This window comes from Ornithodoros turicata, chromosome 2 (assembly GCF_037126465.1).
Source record: "Ornithodoros turicata isolate Travis chromosome 2, ASM3712646v1, whole genome shotgun sequence".
In the NCBI taxonomy this organism is placed as follows: Eukaryota; Metazoa; Arthropoda; class Arachnida; order Ixodida; family Argasidae; genus Ornithodoros; species Ornithodoros turicata.
In genome coordinates, this window is record NC_088202.1 from 135,866,346 (window position 1) to 135,878,964 (window position 12,619).

At 47.1% G+C, this 12,619-nt stretch overlaps 1 protein-coding gene and 1 long non-coding RNA gene across 3 annotated transcripts in view; one reads left to right on the forward strand and one right to left on the reverse strand.

Annotated features, from left to right (window-relative positions):
- The window catches only part of LOC135386178 (uncharacterized protein DDB_G0287625-like), a 370,446-nt gene extending 367,190 nt beyond the window's left edge, over positions 1-3,256 (reverse strand). The window contains exon 1 of the mRNA XM_064615949.1: positions 902-3,256. Within this exon, the coding sequence (XP_064472019.1) occupies positions 902-1,880 (979 nt within the window). The 5' untranslated portion in view covers positions 1,881-3,256. The remainder of the gene's footprint in view (positions 1-901) is intronic.
- The window catches only part of LOC135386179 (uncharacterized), a 200,007-nt gene extending 190,703 nt beyond the window's left edge, over positions 1-9,304 (forward strand). For both annotated transcript variants that reach the window (XR_010420627.1, XR_010420626.1), the window contains exon 3: positions 9,255-9,304. This is a non-coding gene — a long non-coding RNA (uncharacterized LOC135386179). The remainder of the gene's footprint in view (positions 1-9,254) is intronic.
- Positions 9,305-12,619: the final 3,315 nt, after the last annotated feature.

Consider the following 12,619-nt stretch of genomic DNA (forward strand, 5'->3'; position numbering starts at 1 on the left):
ATCAACCTTCACTTCATTTCATTTTGTCAGGGAACTAAATACAAATATCAGTTGGACAACCCTGTTAAAATGGAGCGTAACAGCAGCACATAAAGCACATCAATCGAGAGTTGGACGGAAACAAGATTTTGTTCCTCTAGTCGAATAAAAACCACAGTTGTGTACATTAAGTCAAACCCGGTTCAGGAACATGGGACCCTCACACACACATACATTGGATGATGATGAAGTGGGCGATACAGTCATATCATACAAGCAATGCCCAATCATCTAATAAGTATGCCTAAAAGGAAGCATAGCATGCACTGCACTATCTATCCTCCACTACGTAATACTTTCGTTGTATCGAATCTGCTTGTGCAGCCTGAAAGAAAACTTCGTGGGACCTTTCATTTTTTTCTTTCAACAAAAGTCGAGAAACATTTGTAGGGAAAGCATGTAACGAACTGTGGCAGTCTCATAAGAAATGACCACAAGACAGATGGTTTGGAATGACAAGTTGAAATATGACAGCAAGCGCTGGACGCTCACTCGCCGATAGGTTGTTTCGTCGTCGTTAAATCAGTGAAGGTGAACGGCTTAATGTGACAATTCCAGGTAATACTTTCGCTTTTATATACAGTCAAACTCCTTTATAGCGAACACCTTTTTAACGAAAATACCACTACAGCAAATTTTTTTTGCGGTCCCGCTGGAGCCTATAGGTCCAATAATAGACATCCTTTTTAACGAAAATACCACTACAGCAAATTTTTTTTTGCGGTCCCGCTGGAGCCTATAGGTCCAATAATAGACGTCCTTTTTAACGAAAATACCTTTACAGCGAATTTTTTTTTTTTTTTGCTGTCCCCTGAGTTTCGTTGTAAAGGAGTTTGACTGTACTGAACAATCTCCCACTCACCTATGTGGTCGATGGCGGGCGAGATGGTGAGAGTCACGGCGATGAGCACGACACTCATCAGCAAGATGAAACAGGCCACCGAGCTGATGATGAAGATGATTATCCGCCGTCTTGGCGTGTCCAACTCGTCGTCGGGCTTCTCTTGCCTCCCCGTCTCTTCGTCCGTCACTAAAAGCGCGGGGACCTTGGACGTTCTGCGACTCGAAGTGTTACTTCCAGGCTCGGCGCTACTGGTCTTCCTACTTTTGGCACCATCCACCATCGCGGACTCTCGCCGATGATGGTGATGATGTCGATGATGCGACTTGTCTTCAGAGCACCGCCTCTCTTCGTCTGCACTGCGTGACGACCTGCGGCTACACGGTCCACCGCCACTATCGTCTGTTCCTCTGGAGGACCTCCTGCTGGAGTCATCGCAACGGGATGATCTCCTGCTGCTCTCTTCGCAACGGGAAGACCGCCTGCTTCCGTTCTCGCACCGGGAGGACCTTCGACTGTGACAACAGCTTTCATTGTCCTTCGACGACCTCCGGCTGAGACTGCTGGCACTCGAGCGCCGAGAGGAGACAGGTGTGACACTCGCGGAATCGGGGTAGCAGGGGAGAGGACTACGGCTGCCTCGACGTCTTCGGTCGGCCGAGTTGGATCCTCGGACGTCGGGGCAGGACCGTTTGCGGTCTCGGTTGCGGCGATGGTGGTGATGGTGGTGGGAACTGCAAGAATCTTGCATGGAATGGCGGCGGTGTTCGCATGAGGACGGCAGACCCAGGAAGTGCTGGTCCGCGGAGCAGGGAGACAAGGATTCGGCGGAAGAGCCAGCTCGTGAGAAACGGAGGTCGGGGACGCGGAGAAGGATTCCCGAGTCGAGTCCTGTGGCGTCTATGTTTATTACAGGAGCGTTGTTGTTGTTGTTGTTGTTGGAGTGGTCAAGGTCTGTCCCCTTGGTGCTACATTCGGGTGTCTGGACGTCAGCACTCATTGTGGAATGTGTGTTTTTTTGCCTCTATGCGGCTAAAACTGTTCTATAGCTTCAACACGCTTTGTATGTACTAACTGTTATCTAACTTACTCTACATATTCGTACAGTTATTAACTTAGGGGTATTATGCAATACATGGACCCTCTATGTAGTGCTACACTATGCGCTACGCACTTTCTACGTAGGAACACCCCCGACGGAAATGTACGCGTTGGCTGCGGGGCAGAGCTATGCAACTGGCTATGTTCAACTGTGAAAGCACGCTTGTATCGATCAGCGTTAAACCTTTTCCGTGCTTCACTCCTTCCATTGGCATTGAGTCCACTGTACCCTTTACAACCTACTCAGTTCTACGTACGTTCTCAAATTAGCACTCTTTTTTTTTTCTTTAATATCTTTTTGTGTTGAACCCGCACGTTGGACGGACCTTCCTCTAAACTCCGGAGTGTCAACTACATTACTCTAAACGTTCCAGTGGGCATCACGTATCAGAAGTATCACGATTCCCGGGCCTTTTAGACTTTGCCGCCAATTACGATGAGGCACCTCGCAGTTACAACTTCGAGATCCGTAAATGTCAACAAAGCGATCAATCGTTAACAGGCACATATAGCGTATAGCCCTTTTCTGAACCTAACTCGGCATGGTTTGCATTTGCTTTTCCACCAGCTGTCAAACCTGCGACTTTGTACTGAACCGAGAAAATTTGATTGATTTATCTGGAAATAGAGCGGCCCTTCGTTCATTCAGCTACAACGGCTCGCACTACAAAAATCGATTCCGCACAACTTCTTCACAACGCGGTTAAGGAATTCCCAGAGGGAGATGCTATTCTTAGACCTCAGCCTGGATGCTGGCCACTCCACATGAAATCACTTTAACAACTTTCGAACTTCGGGGCGTGCGACTGCCAATCAAAGCGCCGGAACAACGTACCAATTACCCTCCTTTTTACCTCACGTCAACGACACTCAATGAAATTGCCAAGCTACCCGACAATTACAACTGAGCTCAGGCGGTCGTTATGCTACACTGTACAGCGCCTCCCGCGCAATTTCGCTACGTGCACAATGGACAACAAGACACGCTCACAGAAACCGACAACCAGCACCCTTTACCATCCGTCGCGTCCACCACCTTTTTCACACGTCACACACCACGTAGAAAGGTCGAAAAATCTTATCACTGCACAAGACGATGTCGCAACGTTCGTAAGATGAAGTTCTCGAGATGTGTCGCAGCTCGTTCGGTGCTGACAAGCGCAGTAGGAGAAGTTGTTTGAAAGGAGCAGAAAGCGGGTGGCTCACATAATGAGAACGAAGCAGCAGCAACAGATTTGTCATTCGAGGCGCGGGCCCTGGGCTGATAGCCGCAGAGAAAGCCCGCGTGCGTCTGAAGCCCAAGCGCGGTGGGAAGCTTAAATGTTTGAGGCGCTCCATGCGGTCGCCGGTGGAAGCGCGCGCGCGCGCGCGCGTCCAGCATCCTGCGTGATGCGCCCATCGTGGGTATGCTCCACGTGTTGAATGCACGGTTGGACGGGACTCATTGCGAGATGCGCGAATGAAAGATTAAGATGGCGAAACCGGTGGGGGGTGGGGGGGATGTTTATTGATAAGAGAGGAAAGAAGGGGAAGGTTAGTTAGGCACAGGCCGGGGTACGGGCGTAACGGGGTATGTATCTTGTTGGGTCATTCTGTTTATCTAAACATTGCCATCTTAGGAACTCAACATCCTGCTTCTCAGTGTACTAAAACACGGAGAGATGTGTCTTAGGATAAAAAGAGACAGAGCGTATCGACGATGCGCCATTCTTGTTTATTTGTATTTCTTTAGTGATTGTGAGGTAACCCGACCTGATGTAGTTTCTGTTTTCGTTGTGCGGTTTAGTAGCAGCAGCAATAATAATCTGGGGCTTTACGTCGCGAGTCAGTGATGGCCATGATGAGAGACTCTAGAATAGTCAGTCTGCCCATTAGTGGAACCATTGTTCGACCACTTCCTAAGAAGGAGCAAAAAGGTTTTGCAGCGGCCTCATTAGCGGGACTTCCCTATTTATAATATTGAAGGCTCAAACCTGAACACGACGTCAATCTTCTTTCTTTTCTTTTCTTTTTTCCTGAAAAGGTTTTATTCACAGTGATTAGTTAAGTGTCACACATGAAAATCAATCGCCGACTATATACACGAGGGTGGCATGCCTATGCCTTGAAAACGACCTTTCCCCTTTTCATTTTGTTGTTTCTTTGACGAAATTCGGCTTTCAGGCGCAGAAATGCGAGGACCTTGAAGCACGAGGTTGAAATATTGATCGACGTTTAAATTTCTTGGTGCTCGCTCTGGGAAGTCCTCTCTCACCTTCCCAGCCCTAGAACACAACCACTTGGCGCACTCTAAGAAGGAAGTAATTTCTACAAGAAGAAAATAGAAAGTGCGGTCTTTAAGGGGGGGGGGGATGCCTTGCGCCTATCCTTCAGATTCGAATTACATTGAGGTTCATTCAGCTTCTCACTATCTTAAGCGTTACAAGCTTTAGGTAAACCTAGTCAGTGGGATGTCTAGGTCGTCGCGCGCGCAGTCATCGACGCGAATTACATAGTTTTTTTTTTCTTAGTCCCTTGTTAGCGCCGCGGAGCAATTGTGACTATGAGCGACGTACAGACGTGGAGAGATGGAGTGAGGACAGCAGGAAGGAGTGGGGGACAGGAGGGGGGGGGGTTAGTATGCGTCCTGGGCCGACTTCAGGGGGAACTGTACCGACGTTCCTCTTGAAAGTGTTCGAAGAACATAGGGAAAACCTCGGACAGCACAGGCGCTGGTAGGATTTGAACCCAGTCTTCAGCGCAACCTTTGCTATCACGAATGAACAATGAAATCAAACAACTCCGGAGAAAAGTGCTGAGGCCAGGATTCGAAGCTGGGCCTTCTTCTTCCCGGTTCGATACGCCCCCGCTACACCACGACAGCAGGATTTTCTCCTGAGTTAACGCATTCTCCTGATTCCCCGTAGTTTACCTCTAAGGGTCCTGTCGTCAATTCGCCCCAAAACATGAACGTGTGGAGACAAAGAAGTTTTTTTCCAATAAATAAGCTACAAACATTTATAAAAGCGTGCAATACACATCTCTGTCCATCTCCATTTTTTTCTTTTAAAATCAATCAATCAATCACACATCTCTGTACTACACAGACAAAAGATATAACAGGCAGACGTAAAAGATACCTCGCGTTTCGCCGTTCAGTCGTACGCTTTAATGAACTCTCTTCCGCATAAACGTAAAAGCCTGTCTCGTCTAGACGGCATATACGCATGAGATCTCCCCTTTCGTATTGTTAGATCACTTCTTTCGTGATCTCTGTATTTCGGAAAATATGATTCTGCGCTCGCGAAGCATTGACGTTATAGCGCACCGATAAAGGTCGATAAATGAATCCTTTGATGTGGTGCGGTGCTTTCGCGCGTTTATTTTCGTGCCTGTCAATCTGTGCGCGCAGGTGGTTCCCGAACGTCGAAGGTGCGCTAAATGAGGTGATATCTTTTCCTTTTTTTTTTTAAATTTATTTTCCATTTCTGGTCGCTTTTAGCTGATCTTGTTTTCAACCTGTCGAGCGTTATCTATCGTAACGCTGTGCACTAAGCTCGTCGAACTCTTTGATTTCGACCGGTCGAAGACACCTATACTTTCCGCTAAGTGCACCTTCTAATTCTGTTCTTTTTTTTTCTTTTTTTTTTTAATCTGGCGTAGCGACAGTGGGAGGAACATCACGTTTGAAAATTTTAAGTGGTGGTCAATATTACGCAGCTAAAAGCGCACTCTGGATTTATAGCGACATTGGCAACGTAAAGACTCCGATGATGATGACGATGGAAACAAAATAAAAATGGGAATGTAAAGTGTCTTATCTTTGACAGGTGATACAGTTTACACCATCTTGTGAAACCATGTTCGCGGTACGCAACATCAAAATTTCCCACGCCATGCCGCGCTGTTGCAGGTCGTAACGTAAGTCACAGTAAAATCTGGTGAAAAAAAAAAAAAAAAAGAAACACTTGGTTGATAAGGTGGCCGGTTACTGACTTCAAGACTGCATATTCGAAGCATATGAAGACGCAAGCAGTTTTGTGGAATCGTACCAGTTGCTTAGACAGGTCGTTCTCACTGAGGATGCGTTAAAAACGGCGTGTAGTGTACTGCGATTAAATGCAGAATAACCTTCAGTTGCGCACAGCGAATCCCTATACCGCGTGGCTCATGATCGCCGCTGTCTCGCGACGTAAAGGTACGATTTATCACTTTGACCCATTTATTATTATCAGCGAAATCAACTTCGTGGACCGTGAGTCTAGACTGCCCCGTCGTCGCTTCGCATTCATCATAATTCATCCTCTCATATTAACGGCTGTGAAGTGGGGTAGGGCCCTTTGGCTACCACGGGGAAACATCCCATGTCATCATCACTTCTCCTTCATTTATTGTTGTTGTTGACTTTCTTTTCTAATATTGTTGTCGAGAACAATGTTCTACATTTCTTCAACGTGTTCTACACAGATATTTTCACTAATGACTGTCGAATCCAGAACAGTCATCAACTCAATCGTCTCTGTTAGCTAGTTCTTCCATGCCGAAATCAAATTGCGTATCAGTACATTGGGCTAAAGCTTGACCCAGCCATGCGTTCTCTAATCACATCAAATCCACAGTCATTTATGGGCGAACCCCGGGCTCGGATCTCCTTGACGAAATCTGTGGGCTTCTCCGTGGTTACGCATCTGTCTTATTTTTATCTTATTTGGGCGGAACACGAACGTGTTTCTAGTGACCTGGATTCGCTCCTAATCAATCTATAACCGAACCTACAATCTCCTCGGGATTCTTCGAAATCGCGCTTTATCTGAAGCACTTGAAGCTACACTTCTACGTATAGTTTGACGAATCAAGCTATCGCTTGACCTGTCTGCGTGAGCTGTCTCATCTTAAGGGGATCTATGAAAGGATATTTGACAAGCATACGGCCATTTTAAATTTGTTCCTCTGTACTAAAGCATACACCCTGTGAAATATGAAGTTGAAAATCGTGCAAATAACGAAAATATTGTATATTTACCACGGTCGTGAACGGTGGCTGCTATACGGTCCGCCTGCGAGGCGAACTGGCTGTGACATCATGCACAGAGGATGTTGCCGATTCGCGGACGGGCAAAATTTGCAAGCAAGCTTGCAAACTTCGCCATGAAATGTTTGACCTAGAGATAAGATTGTATCTAAACATTCACACAAAATCGTACCAGAAGTGTAATGTAGCCGTTCATTGTTACACTCTTCAAAATGAAGGGGGGGGGGGGGGGTAATGGCAGGATAGGCTCGCCGTTGTTGTTCACTGGCAGAAGTGGGCGTCGTCACGACTAAAATGGTGGTGGTGGTGGTGGTGGTGAAAGGGCTTGCAGACTAAAATGAACTTCACCACATAGCACGCTCCTATCCAATCCCGAATGACAACGTTCTCGCCCTTGCTTTGTTGAAAACGGGAGGCGGAGCCTATTCTGTGCCGTGCATATATGTATTGGCATCATCGTGGCATCATTGGCATCGTGCATAATGGGCACAAAATTCAACAAATCTAGGGAGAGCACGTTGTCATTAGGGATGATGGTTGGCTAGGAGCATGCTATGTGATGATGGTCATTTTTAAGGGTGTAGCATGGTTAATGGGGTTGGGGATTCACCGCCGCTGAGAAAGAAAGTGTCTCTGTGGGTGGCCTTTTATGAGTTGCTGTGTACAGAACGATTCCTAGACGCTGTGCGTGTCGCATAATAGAGGGTTTTAGTGTACCGTACGCTATCGCCTTTGCGTACGTAAGGGATAGCGTTGGTGGCTCTGCGCACGCGCACGCCACAAAGAGAGCAAAGAGAACCACGACGTTATACCTTACGAACGCAATGGCCATAGCGTATACGATGCAGTAAAACTCAATAATATCCATGACGAAAACCCGAGACTGGGAAAAGACGAAAAACAGAAGACTTTTTGAGACTTTGTGTTGTGTCGTCTGTTTTTCGTCTTTTCCCAGTCTCGGGTTTTCGTCATGGATCTTAGCCACCAGCTCGCTTGCTTTTTAACCATTTTATCTGTATCAATAATATATTCCTGCACCGCTGACAATTGGCGTTTCGCCACATCTCTACTGATTTCGACGGCAGATATAGGAGTCGCTGTTGTCCAAACCGAAACCACGCACTCACGTGGTCCCGCAGGGTGTGTCCTCTCGGTCGTCCACAGTTGGTTGAGAGGACTGGATGGCGATGACGTAAGCCCGCTTCGAAGGGTTGTATCCTACCGTTACGCCCCGCTATTTTTGCATGGTACACTCTTAAAAAAAGGGTGTACTCTAACTCTTTTTTCTTGCCACATATATTACTCCCTTTTGGAGAGTACAATTACTCTCAACAGAGGAGTCTCCTCACTCCCTCAAGGGAGTAAAATTACTCCCTTACTCCCTGCCGGAGAGTAATACTACTCTCCAGTCGGGCTTTTAGAGCGTAACCCCACTCCCTAAAGGGTGTGAAGAGACTCCTTTTTTTAGAGTAATTGTACGCTCCAAAAGGGGGGGATTTATGTGGCAAAGAAATGAGTAAAAGTACACCCTGTTTGTTACGAGTGCAACTGCGCCTTCGGTGCACGGAATACGGTTAAAATTCGATGTGTGTACGATAGTGAGGGATCATGAGAACACTTTCCGGCAGATTACTCAGAATTCGCGCAAATCATTTCGTGGTACCTTTAATGTACCTAAAAGGTTCGTATTTCGCTTATTTCGACAGCTTCTTTAGAAGCTGATATGCATCCGCTTTCATGTGTATGTCCCTCTATTATTCAAAGGGGTATGGACGCTGTGATATATCTGGTTCATTATATCATGGACGCATTGTACTGCACGCCACAATATTGAGCAAACAATAACATTTTTCCGAGAGAAATAATACTCTTTCGTACCTGAAGAGATATGTACTCTTCGAATACAACTACGGCTCAGGTTCCGACATTCGCAGCCCTAAGGACGTTACTTATCCGCAATGCCTCATGTGGCGGAGACATGCACCTGCAGTGACGTCACAGCCCGATGAGTCCCTGTGCTTGCGGTACTGATTTTCCGCACCTCTATTACCCTCCTTGCCGTAAAACTTGGAATTCAGGTTCACATCATGACCATAGTTGTGCTTGACATTGACGTCACATGAGACGATCTGCCGCAACGTCTTAAAGCTTCATAGTTATATGTAATGTGCAGTTTTTCAGCCTTTTCTTCGAGCGAGATATCGCGGCAGCTTCAATTCAATTCGCTTTCTTTTATCATCATTTTTTTTTCCTTTGTTGCAGGCATTCCAATCCGGCATTGAATATGCGAAAACGAATTGCACCGAAGCCGAAGCTACACAGAAAGGAAAGGCAAGAAATCTTCTTATCATACACTCCTCGCAATTCTATAGAGAACCGCGACTTTTCTTTTCATTTAGTATGACACAGAAGAAAAGGCAAAAAAAAAAAAAAGTATGTTCAGCTACTTTCTAAACTATGTCGCAAGTAAGGGAGAACGTTAAGCACGAAGGGATCACATTGCTTAGTTGGCCTTTAAACTTCGCTCAAGAATTAATCCTATATACTCGACGTGGAATCTCATTCCAGGAATATCATAGTTTGTGTGTGGTGGGTGGGGCAAGACGGAAGATTATAACTTGAGACGCAATTTAAGCGATCGGCAGAGCTCCAAATAGAACTTCCGGTGCGCCATTTCACAATGGTTCAGTACTTATTGTGGTTTATTCCCAAGATAGTGACTTTTAATGAGACTGGACCTCGCAACTCATTTAACTTCCTCGTTTAATACTTTATACTGTCGCAATACAACGAGACGTCATCCAGAGCGCTGGTGTCTGTCTCCTAGCAAATGCCGGGTGCCCCCTTTCTCTTCTAAGCTCTCCATCCCACGTTTGAAGCACCCCGGCAGCTGTGGTGATGAGACGGGAATCGACCTTGGAGGGGAAGTGTTGCCAGAGAGGTGCCAAGTTGCGCACACTATGTCACAATACTTGCCATAACTATCAATTAATTTTGTGACACTTCTACGTCACATAGAGCAAATATATGCTGCTATAATAGAATGTCATGCGCGTAGATTGCAATGACATAAATCTGGTAGTATTCTGAAGGCAAGTGATTTAGTCCATAGTGGCATTTTGACATCACGTACGTCATTGTTCCAAGGGTGATAGGTGGCGGGGAGGGGATATGTTTAATGCTGATAAAAAAAAAAGAAGGGGAAGGTTAGCCATGATGTAGGCTTGCTATTCCCAAATCCGCAGAGGTGCCGGAGCACATTACTGTAGATGCGGGCGATAGCAGAGGGAGATTTGGTCGGCCGCGACCAAGTAGTCGGTAGGTGGGGGTCTTTAGTACTTGTCCGTATTATCTGTCGCCCTCCTCCTTTTTTGCGCTTTGCCAAAGGGTAGGCTATGGTGACTTCGCTTATTAAAGTTTTTTTTGTACATACCGCTACCGGGTGGTGGTGGTGACAAAACCGGCTTGCCGTTGTTGGCCTCACACATGTGGGCAACCGGGAGCTCGGTTGGCCGTCTACCGCAACCAATCAACAGGTAAGATTCTGTTGCGTGTTGAGTGCGTGTTGAGCAGGCGTCAAACATAGCATGGACGGTGTTTACATGGCTCCCTGGATTTCTGCGGGACACCATGTGGTCTTTCGCGTGGGGCGTGCAACCCACACGGGACCGCCTGTACTCGTGGCACGTAACAGCGACAGATTTGTGCCCTTACTGCAGTGAACGTGAGACAAACATGCACGTGTTGTTTGCCTGCCGCATTGCTCGCGTCTTTTGGAACCTTGTCCGACGAAGCACGAACATAGTATGCCCAGTGCGCTTTAACCAACGTCACCCACACCGCCTTAGTGTACTTCTCACAGCTTGCGGCGCGGTTGTGCTTTGGGAGGCTCGTTGTAAGGCAGTCGCGCAACGTCGTCGAGATGTGCCCATTTTTTGCTTGGTGCGGAGAGCGCGCATACTGCTCACTACTGAGTTGCAGCGGGAACTGTTCGCTATTGGAGATGACAGGTTTCTTCGTCGATGGCGCTTCCATCCGTCGCTTTCAGCCCGAGGTGGCTGCGTTACGATCAAGGGCACGCCGCCGTGAACTATATCATATCATTTCATCGATCACCATGTTGTAAATAACTGTTGTACATAATCGTTGCGTCACATGTGACCATACCTGTCTCATACCTGTCTCATTAAATTTTCCTATAACAACAAGATTCTGAGTCACGCACGCTGTCATTGGTTTTTGGTAGGTACGTCAAATTGACGTTGACGTTATCAACGGAACGAGCTACCGGTGCATTCCACGCCGAGACTGGGAAGTGACCCCGGTTCAAATCCGGGCGCCTGCTGTGCTGTTTGTGTGTTTTCTCTGGGATTTCCTCAGACGCTTTAAGACAAATGTCGGCACAGTTCCCAGTCAAGTCGACCCAGGATGCACGACCCCCCCCCCCCCCGTATAGATAGTCGTGACGTTACCCTCCCGAGTGTGGTCGACTACGGCAAGCAGTTCCATTAGCACCGCCACCACCACGTAGTCCACTGTATACTAGAACTCGCTATATAGACCTCTACCAGACGAACGTCATCATGACGTTGGTAGACAGACTGAAACCGAAACAAATCGGACAGGGAGAGCTGGGTTCCACGAATGGGCACTCGTTCGCTGCCTCCTACGCTCTTAAAAATGAACTTCACCGCAAAGCACGCTCCTAGCCAACCATAATCTCTAATGATATCGTTATCTGCCGTGATTTGCTGAAAACGGGAGGCGTACGCCTTTTTTGTGACAATTATGAACAACATAAGTGTCACAGAAAAGGCGTACACCTCCCGTTTTCAACAAATCAGGGCAGATAACGATATCATTCGAGATTATGGTTGGCTAGGAGCGTGCTATGCGGTGAAGTTCATTTTTAAGAGTGCATTGAAAGAAAAGTAGGGCCGATGGTCGCGTCCCTTTCAGGGACCATGGTAATCCCCTCAAGACCGGCTTTCGGGCGCGACCTTGTTGGCCCCTTAGCTTACAGCGTAGTTCATCTCTACAAATTGGCGGCGCTGTTGAACACTAAGACGTTATTTGTTTAGAAACAGGGAGAGGACCATTGTGCGCGCTCCTTCAGTGACATTCGGCTTTACATGCTGATGCTAGACGCTAAGAATACCACCGCCATGTTAAGTTTCATCTTCTGTTCAATCATTCATCTTCATTTCACAAAATGTCAACGGAGCATGCGCAAGACGGTGGCGTATCATATCGGGACTTTGGCGAAACACTTTGGTTGTCATTCGTCATCTGCCATCACGTCTGCACGTGGTGTCGGGTTGCACATTTTTGCGGTACGAGGCAACATTTCGTGAACCTATGGACCCGAAGACTTTTTTTTTATAAAGATAGTAGTTTCATGTTCGTTGAGCAGTTGCAAAGCAAAGTACCATAAGGGGGATAATGTTGGCTTTCTTCGGGCTTTCTTCGCGTTCTGTGCAAACGACTGAACCCACAGCAGAAGAAGAAGCCCAGTATTTACGCGCTGCTCAGGCACAGAACATCGGTAATAACCTTGTTCCAGCCTTGTTCGTCACGAGGAATCGCTCCTTCAGCACCTCCGTCGAAACGTCACCAGCGCACCGCCA